Source organism: Cryptotermes secundus, unplaced genomic scaffold, assembly GCF_002891405.2.
Source record: "Cryptotermes secundus unplaced genomic scaffold, Csec_1.0 scaffold2069, whole genome shotgun sequence".
Taxonomy (NCBI): domain Eukaryota; kingdom Metazoa; phylum Arthropoda; class Insecta; order Blattodea; family Kalotermitidae; genus Cryptotermes; species Cryptotermes secundus.
In genome coordinates, this window is record NW_019734999.1 from 115005 (window position 1) to 129837 (window position 14833).

Genomic DNA, 14833 nt, shown 5'->3' on the forward strand with positions numbered 1-14833 from the left:
GACAGGAGTTAGGATGGCGGTGGGGGGGTGGGGTGCAGTCAAAGAATTTGCTTATACACTTAAATTTACGAATAATATTATATTTCAGCATCCCGTTGCATTGAGGCATTATCTTCGTTATTAAAGCACCCGTCTTTTTTATTGCTAGTGGGGTGGGACTAAGTCCCTGTACTGCGGCCACTTCTGGCCTATTGTACCAGCCCCAGATGATAGGTGAGGGTGATTGTGGAGCAATTGGTGGAATGAAGATTGGCAGGGGAAACCGAAGTACTCTGAGAAAACCTGCCCCAGCGCCACTTTGTCCACCACAAATCCCACTTGACCAGACCCGGGATCGAACCCGGGCCGCCGTGGTGGGAAGCCAGCGACTAACCGCTTGAGCTATGGCGCGGCCTAAGCACCCGTCATGCTTATACTTTTGGTGTCTTAATGGAATGTTATGATTTTCAGATCATAAAGTTACACTTTTAGTGAGAAACATATTTTAGATGTCTTTTATATTAAAAAAAATATTGTTGCCTTATTCACAGGATAAATTTGCGAAGTGCAGGACTACATTTACTGAGTACCAAAGCGTTCTGGATATATAATATATTTTAATGCTTCTAATTCTTGATATTACAACCTGACTACCCCCCCCCCCTGTCGCATGCCCATGATGTTATCCCTATTTCATGACGCTGTATCTAACAGCGCTGCTTGAACCTTACACAGTTGTGTTTGCTTGTTCCAGTGACGATGCAGATCTTGTGGTTGATGGTGACTCTGGTGCCCGCCATTTTGGCTGACACACCAGCGAATTGCACTTTTAATGACGTTGCCGGAAAGTGGGTCTTTTATGAGGGGTCCAGAATCCATAATGGGTCAATTGACTGCACAACTATGGGTAAGTTCTGTGCGCCGAAACAATTTTAGCGTCTTGGACTCGAGAAGCACAAAAGACAACGAGGGAACAGACAAGCAGAGCCAGGGGGGCTGAAATTAACTTATAAAGAGAAGTTTAAACTACCAGAAACTAATGTTACTGATCGCATTATGATATTGTCACGTGACTGAGTGACTATAGACGGGGTTTAGATTGGTAATAGGACTTACTGAACACTTACAGAATGCAACGACAAATAATTATGACAGTTTCACTGAGTTTAGACACTCAAAAGATAACTATAACACACAGATAGTCTTCTCAGTCATTAGTCGTTGCTTGGTAGCGGCCTCCAATGGTGGACGTTCCTTTTCCTCTGGGTTCCCGAACATTCTTAACTGGTTCAACTCAAGTTAAAGACAAATTTATGTTACGATCGACAGTCAGTCGGCCAGTTTGTCTTGGTGTCAAGCACTCATCTGGAGCACAAAACCTGGTTTTTAGTACTCTCAGACAGCTTCGGTTTTGTTGATGTGGGGCGCCCTGTCTGACGAGAGGACGGGTCTGTCGTTTACAATTGCTGACTGATCCACTGCAGAAAAGTCTGACTTGCTCTGTAATAACGAGCTCTGTCTTTCACTGCCGTGACAATTCAGCTTTATTCCGAATAAAGCATCAGTTAATGAAACTCAGAATATATTGGATCTCGGGTTCTTACGGCGATGCCTATATTGCTTTCCTGGTTGTTGCGTCGTATATTTCGTCTCCATCTTCAGGGTCGAAGAAGAATGCACCTGTTTCTGTTGTTTTCTTGGTGACTTATTCTTCGAACCTGAAGATGGAGACGAAATTTTTCTTCGGGCGTTCTCCAAACTTCGGGGGTTCGATTCCCGATGAGGTCATTGACTTCTTCAATTTGCCTAACCCTTCCAGCCGCACTATGGTCCTGGGGTTGACTCAGTCTCTGACAGAAATGAGTACCAGGAATCTTCTTGGAGGTAAAAGGCGTCCAGCGCGTAAGGCTGAGAACCTCACCGCCATCTGTGAGCCAATTGTCTAGGGAAAATGTGGGAGCCTCGACGTCTCACAAACCTATGGGCCTCCACGGTCTGTTTCAGGGATAGTTTTAGCTTTTAAACTCTCCAAGTTGCACGGAATTTCAACCCAGAAGACTGTACGCTTGAGAATAAGAGAGTAAGCTGAACTTCTGTGTGCGCAGTATCCGTGGTACGGAAGCTGCGTGTGAACCTGAGGTATCCTAACGTGGCTATCGATGAGTTTGGGAACCGTGGTCAGTGGACAATGATCTACAATGAAGGCTTCGAGGTCACGGTCAACCAAAGGACATACTTCGCATTTTCATATTTCACAAAGGTAACAAGAGGCTGCTGACGTCAGCACTATCTTCTGGGATGTAACGCCGTGTGGTCTGGCACAATCTTGCCGATGTTTCGGAGGAACGTCATGGTCTAAAAGTAAGCTTGGCTTACTCTTCGACTCTGAATATGGTGGCAGTACGTATCCTCCGAAACGTCGATAATCTACGTGACATGTAACTGAACGGTTCTGAGCATGGTAACGGTCGAAGCTTGTTCAGGAGGGAGACCGGGTTACTTGATATCCTGACTGAGGTTTTGCGTGGGTTTCCTCAGTCCCTCCAAGCAACGCTGGGATAGTACCTCAATTAGGCCACGACAGCGTCCTTCCAAATGTTTCCAATTTATGTGCACTATATAGCTCAGATAATGACAGCGGAGTTAAATGGCTTCTCCCACAAGAAATACTCGCGCCGTGACATCCCAGAAGATGTTCCTGTCCATATCGAACCTCACATGTCTCCGGTTATAATGGCGTTATTCCTTTCTGTTTGCTTACTTGCTGCAAGCGTTGCGGCAATACGACATATGTCTTATAGAGAGAAATGATAAAGTTGGCAGTACTTCCAGATTATTCTCTTGAACAGTAAAGTAAGCAAAAAAAGTTGCACTATGCCATGAAGGAGGGGGGGGGGTCACGCGGTAGCGTAGTTGGTTGAGGCGCTATGCTAAAAGCCGGGAGGTCGAACCCCGCTGAGGTCATTGGAATTTTCAATTAACCTAATCCTTTCAGCCGCACTATGGCCCTGGGGTCGACTCAGCCTCTAACAGAAATGAGTACCAGGAATCTTCCTGGGGGTAAAGTGCGGCCGGCGCTTAAGGCTGAAAACCTCACCGCCATCTGTGAGCCGATTGTCTACAGAAAATGTGGGAGCCTCGACGTCTCACAACCCTATGGGCCTCCACGGCCTGTTACAGGGATACCTGGGGGAGTGGATATAGATCCAGGTTTTCTTCACCTCGGCGCTAGATGGAGATGAGTGGTCAGCTTCACGCCTCGGCCGCTTTCTCCCAAGGGAAAGTGCCCCCCGATTCCCATTCGACAGAAGGCTGGAGGGCCCCACTGCAGATCTGGCCTTTGTGGAGAAGAGAAAAAAATTTACTGAGAATCGAAACTCGGCCGTCCAAGATTAGCCTATCCTAACCTAATTGTTACTTACTATTAAGAGAAAGCTAGGAAGCAGAAGAAATTGGGAACTCCATAGCCTACTCTGTATACTGAGCTGTCGTTCTTGACAGAATCACATGAGATGTTAAAACAGGGACATCTGAAAGACACGAACCCACCGTATTCGTATCATACGTGTTGATTACTATGTTATTTCTCCAGGAATCATCAAATATCACCAGCTACTGTGACCGAACATTCCCAGGCTGGTCCCATGACGTCACATTACGTCACTGGGCTTGCTTCCAAGCGCAAAAGCAGAGTCCAGTACCACCAAAAGTGCACTGCAACCCATTCCACGAAATGACCAAGGTATGATGTACTTCTATGTACGTCACAAAACAGCAGAAACACTCATCGATCGTCGATTGTTCTTGTTACCGTCCATTTCCGTTTCAAATCTAGTTACTGTAACAAAATGGCTGGCCCAGCAGGTAAAAGCAGGGGACAAAGCAGTGACTGTTTTTCAAAGCTTTGCAAGGCAAAAGGGTTGTTAGAAGTTCTTTACCAAGTAAAATAATCGGTGCGTTTAGGTTCTCATATATGATTGAGCCTGACTACGTTATCTCGGAAACGAAATAGATTCCTGCTCAGTAGAATTCTGCTGGTAAGTGAACACCAACCAACAATGAAATCCGTCCGACTGGGGAAAGAAGTTTCGAGACAACTGGCAGTTCGCCTTTGGGCCCCTAGCGCCCGTACTGTTACATTATATATGCAGTTTTATTTAGACATATGTGCGCTATAAATGGCTGAAGTATAACCAAAGTCGTTAGCGTTGTTTTTTTTCTTTCGAGAAAATCGCCATGTTGTGCATTGCAACCCACTGGAATGGCCTTGGGGGGCTGGAATATTCATATTCACCGGGCACAGACCTATGATGGAAATACAGCAGCGAACGGAAATATAATCCATTGAATCACTGACGCGCTACTAAGGCGCACAACCATACAGACACGTGGAATCCACATACACACAAAAAACAATACTTTTTTAACTTGGGGAGGGGGGTTGAAAACATTTAAATTCATCATAATCACGAGATCAGTACCTTTACGATTACAGTGCTTCGCTGAATATACTAATTATAAATCAGAAAGCAGGAAAGAACGCCTTGGTCATGTCTGTCTGTCTGTCTTACCTAGTTATAGCAACTTTACAGTTGGTTACATATTTAAACTCGATATAGGAAACTTTCTCTAGAAACTGTGAATAAATTATGATTTTTCACCCTTACCAATCTAAAATACAGCCTGATTTACATAGTCCATAAATGTACTTTACCACATATACATACATACATACACACACATGCACAAATACCGGTGAAATTCAATATGGGAGACTTCTACCAAATGTTGTCGAGTATTTGCAGTTTTCAGCCATACTGACCCATAATAAAGCCCATTGTGTGATAAATCCATAAATGGAAAGTTTTCATTTATCCCATATGCCATTTCACAGATTCTGATAAAATTTGGTATGCGAGACCCCCACTAATTTGCATTTTTGGGCAAGCTTAATGGACTCCAAAGAGTGCCACTGATACTTCTGTGTACTAGATCCCAAACAACAACATTTTCCATCTTGTAGATTCTACAGGGTTCTGATGATGGTGGATGACACACAGAATTACTGGGTTTTGGGACTTTTTCCATCATCCGGAATTATAGGTAACAGAAGACACGACATTTTGGAAACTGGATCTGTTTCCGTCTTCAGGTGGGTAAGGAAGACACCTACTCAGTTGCGCCTCTTAGAAAGAGCTAATCTCAATTACTCTTTCTAAGGGGCCCATCTGAGTAGGTAGTAGATGGAAACAGATCCAGTTTCCGAAACGTCGTGTCTTCTATTACCTAGAATCCTGGACGATGGAAAAAGTTAAAAACCCAGTAATTCTGTATTTCCCATCTTGTTTCTTCATATAAGCATAAGTGTTATGTCAGTTTCTTATCCTGTGTTATGAAAACAGGGCAATGAGTTAGTTTCTCTGGAAAAACTTGAGCAGCTGGTGAACAACATAAACAGGGCACAAACGTCTTGGAGAGCAGAGGTACATCAGCCATTTATTGGGAAGACGCGATATGAAATGCTGAGGATTTGTGGAGGGAAAAGGTACTTCCAAGCTTTGGTTCTTATAGTTGATGTGAACATAAATAATACATGTTTTCTGAGGATGGCTAGCATATGGCGTTCACTCACTCATGGAGCTGAGCCCTTCTTGAGAAACCGCCAATTGTGCAGCTACTCAAGAATTTCCCAGCATTTTATGTAACACGAAGGTTCATTACCATGTTCACAGGAGCCCTCCACTGGTCTCTATCCTGAACCAGATCAATCCGATCCATACCATCCCATCCTATATCTCTAAGATCCATTTTAATATTTTCATTATTTCTGTAACTTCATCAAATGATTGGTAGGTAATCATAATGGAGTCACAGTGTTTCCTGTGAGGTACGAACTGGGTTTCTAAGAATTAGCTTCAGAGGGCAAAGCCTGGACATGCCACATTACATCTTTTAGCTCACGAACAATTCCTTGTATAAATGGCAGTTTTCTATTATGAATATTGCTTTTAAAGATTAGAGTGAGGTATACGACATTCATTTTAGGCATCCTGGCAATGAAAATTACAAAAATGTGTGTACTGGCTTCCTCATACCTGTCAGTCTGGTCATATGGAATGACTTCAAAGCCACTGAATGCATTTTAATAAGATTTGATACCAGGGAGTTTAACTAGAATGTGTTGATGATACATGCCAGTTCGGGTTAAAATCGATCAAAATTAACAAACGCTTTACATGGAGTCATCTGTGCAGTTCTGTATACATCCTGAATACTAACTTTGCATGATGAAACATTTATCAAACAGTAAATGTTTTGGCAAAAAAACTCTACAGAAACGTAAAAATCTTGTGGTTTTCTATTGTAATTACATAATTTGTGCATTCACACTACAATAGTTATGTGTACATTTCCTTAACTGTTAAAACCACAAATTTTATTTTATTGGAATACGAAAGATCTCACACAATGATTTAGTATTTGTTTCACATAAATCTTTGAGCTAACCTTATCAGGCTGTTTCATAACAATTGAATGAGAGAAAACCATAACACAGGTAAGCCTGTTTCTGTGGCAGAAGGTACTGTTACATGTCAACGTCGATTCCTACATGTTCAATTTTGTAAGATTTATGTGTTCAGGTCATGGCTGGCACACCGTGTCTCTCCAGCAAGAGCCAGTGTGGCATTGCAATCAGCAGCGGCAGAATTACCACCGGCTTTTGATTGGCGGAATGTGAGTGGCATCAATTTTGTGTCTCCTGTAAGGTGAGAATCAGACTATTCAGTCAGTTGAAGTCCTCGTTCTAATTGAAAATTAAAATTCTGTATACTTAATAAATAATGAAAATACATACGATGCACGATCAACTTTAGGTCCCCATGGCAGTGACTATGAATAACACAGTTTTCTGGGATATGTCAAGTAGTAAACTTCCACCAGACTCCGAGGAGCCATGCCCCAGAAGATGGTACTCTTCATTAGGTAAGCATTTAGAAGTCTGTGTACTCTGCACTCCAGGTCTTCCTACTATTGTCTTACAGGAACCAGGGTGGGTGTGGCAGTTGTTACGCCTTTTCATCCATGGGTATGCTGGAGTCACGTCTGCGCGTGCAGACTAACAATACTCTTCAGGTGCAATTGTCTCCTCAAGATGTCGTCAGTTGCAGCCAACTGTCACAGGGCTGTGACGGGGGTTTCCCCTTCCTCGTGGCTGGCAAGTATGCCATGGTGAGTACAATGCATGATGTTCAGAAAAATCATTACTCATCTGCAACATTACAAGCTTCTAGGATGCCAAGCCATGCAGTCTGGTACACAGATATTGGTGTTTCGAAGAAACCTGCTGATTCCATATTCATCCACCTACCCTGAAGATGGTGGCCACATTTCTCCAAAACGTTAATATTATGAGTCAGTAAATGGGTCACAAATGGAAGCAAAACAGCTGCAATGGATGTAATAGGTTTCCATTGTGTATCACTAGTTAACAGCACAGTCGAACTTCATGATAGTCTAGGAAGCAGACATGCATGCACAATGTTCAGAAGCTGAGTTCAGTAGTCAAAATGGCAACCGTGCCTGAGGGGTGTACTACCAAAGAGTAGAGTTCTATTGTGCATTTTTTTTTTGTGGGCAGAAGGACTGAACGCAAAGGATATTCATAAAGAAGAGTTTGTCACTTTCCTTGGTGGCAAACGTTTTGCTGATGGCAAAGAGGTTGAAACGGAGGTCTGGAATTGGCTGAGACAACAGCCAAAATACTTCTATGCTGCGGGTTTAGTCACAATGGTAAAGCAATGGGACAACTGTATCAATGTTTGGGGAGGATATGACAAGAAATAAATGTTTTTCCAGGTTCAAATATCACATGTTTTATGTTTTATATTGATCTGTGACCTATTTACTGACTCTCTCTCGTATCAATGCATGGCATGACACCCCAGAAGGCAGTAATCATCATAGTCAACATGATGAGAACCTCAATTCCTACACGGAAAGGTATAATTAAATACTTTCTGTACAGGAATTTGGTGCTGTAGAAGAGAAATGCAACCCATATGTGGGGGGAGGTGGGGCCTGCACTGGACGCACCTGTCTCAAGCACTATACAGCAAGTTATGGATATGTTGGAGGTCTGTGACACCCTGACAGGGGCAACAGATACATTAATTACATTCACCAAATGCATGTTATTATTAAATTCAGCAAATGTTCCTGTCTCATCTTAGTTCCTGACAAAGAGAGGTCCCAAATCTGTGACTCCATGAATCTGTCACCAAGAAAAGCAAAGAGAAGATATGATTCTGTTAGATCTGCCAATGTCTTGCAGTTGGATTTCCAGATGACTTGACATCTGCAACAGGATCTGTCTCTGGACTCATGTGAAATGTGATTCCCTTCACAGGTTATTATGGTGCATGCAATGAAGAGCTGATGAGACTTGAACTGGTGCTCAGAGGGCCCATATCTGTATCATTTGAAGTGTATCCAGACTTTGAGAACTACAAAAGTGGCATTTATCACCACACTGGGCTTGGAGGATTCAATCCTTTTGAGGTAAGGACACATACAAGATAAACACTGAACTCCGTGGCCTCTAGTCCACAAATGAACTATACCAACTGAGTGACTGCCGCTTGTCGGCGAAGTTAGTACCAACTTTAGCAGATAGAGGGTGTTGCATGGTCAGTGCAAAGGATCCCCATGGCCGTTAATTAGTTTTCTAGACTGGAGCCTCTATTTCCTTGAAATATCTCCTCAATTATCCTCATGAGGCTGAGTGGACCCCGTTCCAGACCCACTACTTCTCAGAAAATCTGGTAGCACCAGAAATTGAACCTGGACCTCTGGATCTGTAGCCAGGAACTCTGACCACTAGACCACAGAAGTGTTCATAAGAAACACACTTATTCCATGAAATCTTCATGTGCTAGCTGGTCTCTGTACCAAAATTTGAAGCTAGTACCCCTAGAACACAAAGCAAAGGTGCTACCCACTGAAACTGCATGAGCAGTTGCCTTTCGGGGTGTGTGCACACGAGACAGAGAGGGTTATTTAATGATATTTTCTGTGTTTAGACTATACAGCACTGGACAGTGTTGAAGTGGAAAGGATTTGGAAGGAAACGGCCCTGGCCGGATTGTACTATCCTGACATATGCACGAGGGAAATGAGAAAAACCATGAAGGACCTGTGTCCTGGCCAAGATTCAAACCAAAGACCATCTGAACACAAATCTAGAGCATTACCTCTAGACCAGTGTGTTCAGTGGGATGTGGTACTGTCTAGTTTGTAGATAGGTAAGTGTTTCAGAGGAACCTAGTGCCTCCATCTTCAAGGTATAGAACTGGGGCAGCAGGATCCTTCTGAACATTGTTACCGACCCACCAAACTATAGGAGAGTCAAATCTCAGATGACAGTAACTGGAATCTTTTAGTGTTGAATTTTTATTCCTCTAGCCTCTATTTCCTTGAAATATCTCCTCAATTATCCTCATGAGGCTGAGTGGACCCCGTTCCAGACCCACTACTTCTCAGAAAATCTGGTAGCACCAGAAATTGTATCTACATTGAGTTATTAGTGCTGCTAACTAAACTTTAGATGTACTAACCACCTGCACTCAGCTCCAATTTACCTTCATAATGTGTGCAATTTTCTTTTCTGCAGATAGTAAATCACGCAGTCCTCTTGGTTGGATATGGTGTAAATGAAACAACAGGAGAGAAGTTCTGGATAGTGAAGAACAGTTGGGGTGAAGGCTGGGGAGAGAATGGATTCTTCCGAATACGACGGGGAACAGATGAAGCTGGCATAGAAAGCATAGCAGTACATGTTACACCTATACCTTAGGCTTGTGAAGAGCAGACACATGAATCTTATCTCATTGTCTATGTTCATTTGTTTAGTTACGTGAATATAATGAGGTATGAATCTGGACTTTAAACCTTCAAGGGCAGTGCCTTGAAGCTCTGTTTTGTTTAAACTATGTCCGCTATTTTTCCTACATTTCCAGACACTATTTCATTCTTAGACAACATACTGGAACGTACTAACTAGCTTCATGGAGCTGAGCCCTTCTTGAGAAGCTGCTAATTGTGCAGCTACTCAAGAACTTCCCAGCAATTTATGGAACCTGAAGGTTCATTACAGTGTTCACAACAGCCTTCCACTACTCCCTATCCTGAGCCAGATCAATCCAGTCCACATCACCCCATCCTATTCTCTAAGATCCATTTTAATATTGTCAACCACCTACATCTTGGTCTTCCTAGTGGTGTCTTTCCCTCTAGATGCAGGCCTCTTCACCCCATTCGTGCTACATGCTCTGTTCATCTCAACCTCCTTGAATTTATCATTCTAATTATATTTAGCAAAGAATACAAGTCATGAAGCTCCTCATTATGGAGTTTTCTCGAATCTCCCATAACTTCATCTCTCTTTGGTCCAAATATTCTCAACACCCTCAGTCTATGTTCCTCCCTTGATGTCAGAGACCAAGTTTCACACCTACACAGAACCACAGACAAAATTACAGTTTTGTATATTCTGATTTTTATGTCTTTACATAGCAGACGAGAAGACAAAAGGTTCCGGAGTGAATGGTTGCAAACATTACTCAAATTCAATCTCCTCTTAATTTCCTTGTGAATCAAGTTTTGATTTGTTACTGTCATTGCCAAATATCTGAACTGTGCCACATTTTCAAAACATCACATAGTTATCTTTAGTTTGGAGCACGCGATAGGGTAGTTAGTTGAAGCACTATACTACATGCCAGAAGGTTGCGTGTTCGAGCACCAATGAGGTGGTTTCTTCCACTTCTTCACCTATTAAGAACAAATACGATCCCACATAACACCACCATATTGACAAATTTTTATCTAACAATTAAACGTATTAATGAGCATTAACATAACACCAAGTAGTTACTATAGGATTCTGACGATGGTGTATAACACACTGATATGTTGGGATTTTGGACTTTATCCATCGTCCTGGTTTTTAAGATAACAAATAAAAACACGACGTTTCGGAAACTGGATCTGTTTCCGTCCTCAGGTGAAGGAAAACACCTATTCAGTTGGGTCCCTTAGAAAGAGCTAGCCTCAATCACTGCTTCCAAAACGTCGTGTTTTTATTTGTTATCTTAAAAACCAGGACGATGGATAAAGTCCAAAATCCCAACATATCAACATAACACCAATTTTAACTAAATATAAATTTTATCACCATATTTGAATGATTCAAGACGTTTTAAATCTTTCATGTTTCTAAATTACAAAGTGACCTCCAACACTGCTTCCGCCACAAGATATCACCTTATGACCAAAACATATTAGGGATGAAATAATATCTCATCAGTACAGAGGTAGTAAAAAAAAGTAAAGGTATCCCTGTAACAGGCCATGGATGTCCATAGGGTTTGAGAGACGTTGAGGTTCCCAAATTTTTTAGACAGTCGGCAAGGTTGTCAGCCTTAAGAGGCAGAGGTAAGATAAAGTTATCCCTGTGCTTAACTAATTAAGCACTATGCCATGAAGGCATATGGGGGAGTGGATGTGCAGATCCACATTTCCTTGACCTTGGCACTAGCTGGAGGTGAGTGGTCAGCTTCATGCCGTGACTGCTTTACTCCCGGCACCCATTGTATAGGAGGTTGGGTGGGCCTCAGAGCCAGTCTGAATGACGTGAAGAGAAAATTCTTCACACTACCAGGACTCAAACTCGGACCCCTTGGTCATCTAGCCCATAGCCAGTTGCTATACCAACTGAGCTATCCTGGCTCCTGATTAGTACAGAGGAAAAACTGTAAGCCAGACATACTCTGACAGTGATTTCGAATATTATTTTAATACACAAGGTATTCTGGCAAAATGAACACTACTGAACTAATTTCTTGGGGCTGAGTCCTTGTTAAGAGGCCAAATCATCCTTCCATTCAAATTTTCAAAATTTCACTTGACACAGAGGTTCGTTACAGTGTTCACAACAGCCTGCCACTGGTCCCTATCCCAAGCCAGATGAATCCAGTCTACACCATCCATCTTATTTCTTGAAGATAAATGTAACGTATCCTCCCATCAATGTTTATATCATCCTATTGGTCTCTTTGCTTCAATTTCCTGCAAAAGTTTCATGTACACTTTTGCTCTACGAGTGTCACATGCCCTGCCCATTTCATCTTCCTCAACTTGATCATTCTAGTAGTACTTGGCAATGAGTACCAAGATATTAAGTTCCTCATTATGCAGTTTTCTCTAGCCACTTCATCTCTCTCACATCCACATACTCTCAGCACTTTTTTCTGAAACACCATCACAGTATGTGCAAACTTAACATCTTTATTTCCTATTTTGCCACATCAGATTAATTCTGTCAATAATACAATACAACCTTATCACAGAAGCAAGGGGGAAGGAGTGTGATAGTGTCTCTACTTGATACAAAAATCTGAAATGTAGCTAGAAATAAGTAAATAAATTGTAAGTAAACTAGGTTACTACTAAAACATTTTATTATAAACAAGAGTTCTACTTTCTGGGATATAACGCTGTGTGGTCAACCGAAAGTTAACCTATGTTTCAGAGGAACTTGTCACCTTAATCTTCAGGGTTGAAGAGTAAACCAAGTAAAAGATCATGAAGCAGAGCTCGACTTTCAACTAACTACAAAGCACTATGTCCCAGAACACAGACCTCTTCATAACCGCAGCTGTTAAAACTTAAAATCCTACCTCTATTATACGGTCCACACGACCAATCTGTGAGCTTCACTTGGCTCAGGAACTATAGAGGGGAGGGTGAGAGGGGTTAAACAAATGGATTTTGCACTACCGATCCCACACATCATTAGTCTAAGCGATCAGTGACAGTAGCTCTGTGCCATACCTTGAAGTGATGTGATGTTTTTAGATAAGGCAGTCTTAGACTCTGTGGTTAAAACACATAGTGAGGGTGCAGCTCACAGATTGGTGGCTGCAACTGTAACTAAAACTGCTCATCATCATGTATGGTCCAATATAAAGTAGCTGAAACTTCAACAGTACATCTACAGGATCTGAATTTTGATGCATGTCGGTGAGTTTCCAAATTTTCATGCGACTAACAAAGTTAAAGTCAAGTTAACTAAAAATGCACGTTAGTAATTTTAGATTTTAATGAGATTCAATGTCAATGCTGATTCCATTTCTGGGTTTTTCCACGTTGTGGACGCGGACAGTGTCGCCAGTCTGACCTGCCTGGACGGGTGACTTGCTTTGGGAACACCAACTGCTGATGGTTTTATGGTGTGCTCTGTGACCCTGAGGAGAAGCCATCTCACAACTTTTACCTGTCCACTGTCCCTAGTGCCCCAGACCAGGAATCCCCCTCCCCCCAACTTTTCAGAACTTTAATATTACATTTCCATTCGCTTCACCTTTCAGGTGTTCCCTTTATTGACATGTTCAATTTGCACATGGCTCTAGATACCACCGAGATGGTCTGTATTTTCTTCCCACCAACCGAGGGCACAGAAACATCAGAAATCTCATTCTGTCTGCTGTTGTAGTCTTCACAAAATGGCCGTTTCTTACATTTTTGTCTCAGAGAGCTCATGTAGTGCATTAAAGCCATATTTATAGTTGCCCTGCTTTCCATTTAATACTAATTACATTCTTAGCTACTATAAATGCATTTACATAACGGTGCAATACTTCAACAGGGACCATACAAAACTCTGTTTTAAGCTGTAGTCCTATTAATCTGCAGGACAGCTAACTAACTACACGGAGCTGAGCCCTTCTTGAGAAACCGCCAGTTGCGCAGCCACTCAAGAATTTTCCAGCATTTTATGGAACCTGAAAGTTCATTTTTGTGTTCACAAGAGCCCTACACTGGTCCCTATCATGAGCTAGATGAATCCAGTCCATACCACCCAATCCTCGCCTCAAACATGTGATATATGTAGCATTTTATGATGAAGAAAATTATCTGAGGTTATGTAAGGTTCTTCTGGGAACTGGGCCATACAGAACTTGTTTCAGCTGAGTAACTTTAGAACTTAAACATTTCAGACACAATCTGTATCACTTTGTACACTCTAAGACACTCCTTTCTTCCCTTGCAAGTAACAGATATATACCAAAATACTGTATAGCTCCAAATAATAAAACATCAGTAAAATAATAAGAAACTTAACAAAACATTTGGCAAAACCCCTTATAACATTTCACAAAACGTTCCTTTTCGATGTGTTACTGTGCTTCCCAAACTCTCCACGACGCCCCACTCCAAAAAATCTACGTTCAGTGAATCTTCACATATGTTTTTTTACACATATCTCAGTTTTCATGCTATTTCACAAGCAATTCTTCTCTATACAAATGCAAGGAACTATTGTTAACAATTCATATACCACAAAATATGTGAATAAACACACCACCAAAAATAACATTGTTATAAAAGAAAAGACTAATCGTTGCATCTACTGAACTTCCACCCAAAATATTACACATTTCCAGCAACCTCCATGAAACATTTATCTATTGCATCTGAAATGGGTTTGACAAACCACAGTTTGGAAACTGTGTATTTCAGGCACATTTTGGGAACCTGTTTGAATGTTGACAGAATGTACTGTCTGTTGGGATGTGATGCCGTGTAGTCTGGTATGTATGAGGGGGTACCAAAAAGAAACTGAACTTATTTTTTTTTAAACTTATTTATTCAAATTTTAAGCAGAAACCTTCAATCCCCTTCAAAGTACTCTCCGCTTACACTAATACACTTGTCTAGTCTTTTATTCCATTTTTCAAAACATTGTCTAAATTCATCTTTTGAGATGCTTGACAGTGCCTCCGTCGTTTTTTCC

The 14833-nt window shown here is 41.8% G+C and overlaps 1 protein-coding gene across 1 annotated transcript in view; it reads left to right on the forward strand.

Moving 5' to 3' along the window:
- LOC111869219 (dipeptidyl peptidase 1) overlaps positions 1 to 9919 on the forward strand; it is an 11882-nt gene extending 1963 nt beyond the window's left edge. The window contains exons 2-10 of the mRNA XM_023860557.2: positions 734 to 886; positions 2085 to 2239; positions 3572 to 3721; positions 5382 to 5524; positions 6621 to 6746; positions 7023 to 7209; positions 8006 to 8114; positions 8387 to 8538; positions 9650 to 9919. Of these exons, the coding sequence (XP_023716325.1) occupies positions 739 to 886; positions 2085 to 2239; positions 3572 to 3721; positions 5382 to 5524; positions 6621 to 6746; positions 7023 to 7209; positions 8006 to 8114; positions 8387 to 8538; positions 9650 to 9832 (1353 nt within the window). The 5' untranslated portion in view covers positions 734 to 738 and the 3' untranslated portion in view covers positions 9833 to 9919. The remainder of the gene's footprint in view (positions 1 to 733; positions 887 to 2084; positions 2240 to 3571; positions 3722 to 5381; positions 5525 to 6620; positions 6747 to 7022; positions 7210 to 8005; positions 8115 to 8386; positions 8539 to 9649) is intronic.
- Positions 9920 to 14833: the final 4914 nt, after the last annotated feature.